General features: G+C 34.9%; 1 protein-coding gene across 1 annotated transcript; it reads right to left on the bottom strand.

The window, feature by feature from the left end:
* Positions 1-482: 482 nt before the first annotated feature.
* On the bottom strand, positions 483-1467 carry LOC111395871. Its single transcript, XM_023022110.1, has one exon. The coding sequence runs from the start codon at positions 1197-1199 to the stop codon at positions 531-533; it is 669 nt and encodes a 222-aa protein (XP_022877878.1). The 5' UTR covers positions 1200-1467; the 3' UTR covers positions 483-530.
* Between the last annotated feature and the right edge of the window lie 365 nt (positions 1468-1832).

Genomic DNA, 1832 nt, shown 5'->3' with positions numbered 1-1832 from the left:
CTTAAATGTCTGTACGTGTAGAATAACTCTGAAAGGAATTGTAACTGAGTAAGTGATAGCTTCATAGGTGTGGTTCTCGAGCAAATATCTTCCTTCAAGACAGAAAGAGGAGTCCCACAACCGGTTGCGATGAAGAGGTGGAGTAGGTCTAAAAATAAAAAATAAAAATAAAAATAAAAATAAAAATAAAATAATTTAATGAGGGAAACAAGGTGACTGGTGACTTAGAGGAATTCACTCTGTCAACCCCGAAGGTTAAAACATTTTTTTTCATTTTTATATTTTATTTTAAACATGATAACTTCCATAGCCCCTATTTGTCACTATTTTCTAAAACCCATTTTTAACTCCGTATTATTTCGGTAAAATAATTTTGCCGGTAAATCCATACCTTTTACCTACTTTTTAACCACACGTTATCTAGAAAAATCATTTTTCACAAAATCAATTCACAAAAAATGGCTACAGAGCGGAACATAACATTCCAAACATCATTATGAATAAATTAATGATGGTCAATCACACGAGGATCATTTCTTGATGTTCTTGCCTTTTCCATTGCGAAACAATGTCCCGAAACCAAAGAGATTACCAGGACTCACAGAAATAATAGAAGGAGGTGGCCCATTCAATACAGGACTAAGCCCTCTAGAATTTTTCCTTAATGGCGGTTTTTGTGAACAAAGCTTTGCAGAAGACGGTGAGGATATAGCCACAGAATTCTTGGACAGCTTCTTTGAATTGGGCACAGAGCCTGTTGAATTAGAACGTGATAACGAAGACCAAATCGAAGTTTTCTTGGAACTGTGATCATAATGAAGGCTACTACTTCTCTTCAAATGCCAGAAAGGTGCCTTTGATTGATGCTTTTGATCAGATTGATCCATAATTTCCTGCTTTAAACTCAGATTTGTAGGAGGAGATGGAGATGGAAGTGGAGGCTTAGACGTCGACAATTGTTTCGAATTGATGAACTTTTCTTGAAGTTGAAGAGGTCTGATTATGCCATATGAAAATAGCTCATCTGCTGGACAAGTTTCTTTGCTGGTAATGCAGAAATCAAAATCAGAAGTTGAGTCTATCTGTGCAGAATCTGAGCGATATGGGGTGTCTTCAAACATTACAAATTCATCAGAAAATGAGATTCTTCGCCTTGGATTATCTGTGATGATCATATGATCAACGGCCATGGTTTCCATACGATCAAGATTATGGTGGTTGTAGATATGGGATAAGAAGATCAAATCTGGTGTTCGTAGACCAACATTGAGAAGATTGACAAGATGGTTTTACTTTTCAATTGCGAGACTTTTGACTTTTTTTGGTTTGTTTTCACAGATTACAAATAAGTTGAAGGAATTTAAGGAAACTGGAGTGGTTGGGCTCAAGGTACAAAAGCTTTGTCATAGTTTCCTTCCTACAACGGCAAAAGAAAAACTGTGTCGAACATTGGCAAAGTATATAAGTTTAAGGGCCCATTCGATATAACCTCTACTTTTGCTTTATGTAGAAGAGATTTTCGAGGAATTTACCTTAATTTTTATCTAAAAATTGGATCAATTTCGTTTAAAAACTCTTCTAACTAAAAAAATATAATCATAAAATTAGTCGAATGGATCCAAAAACAGCTTTTGGATCTCAAAAACTCTTTTTAACTTTCAAAAGTCGTGCCAAACAGATCCTAAGTTAAAATACACGAGTCAATAGACAGTACAATGCAATAAACATATAATGTAATTAATTCTTCTCACTTCTATTGTCCCTCAAAATTCTTGATACTTCACTACAATAATTGAGGTGAGACCTCAACAATTATCATGATGCATTGATGC

Source organism: Olea europaea, chromosome 1 (assembly GCF_002742605.1).
Source record: "Olea europaea var. sylvestris chromosome 1, O_europaea_v1, whole genome shotgun sequence".
Lineage (NCBI taxonomy): Eukaryota > Viridiplantae > Streptophyta > Magnoliopsida > Lamiales > Oleaceae > Olea > Olea europaea.
This window is presented reverse-complemented; position numbering and strand designations above follow the sequence as displayed.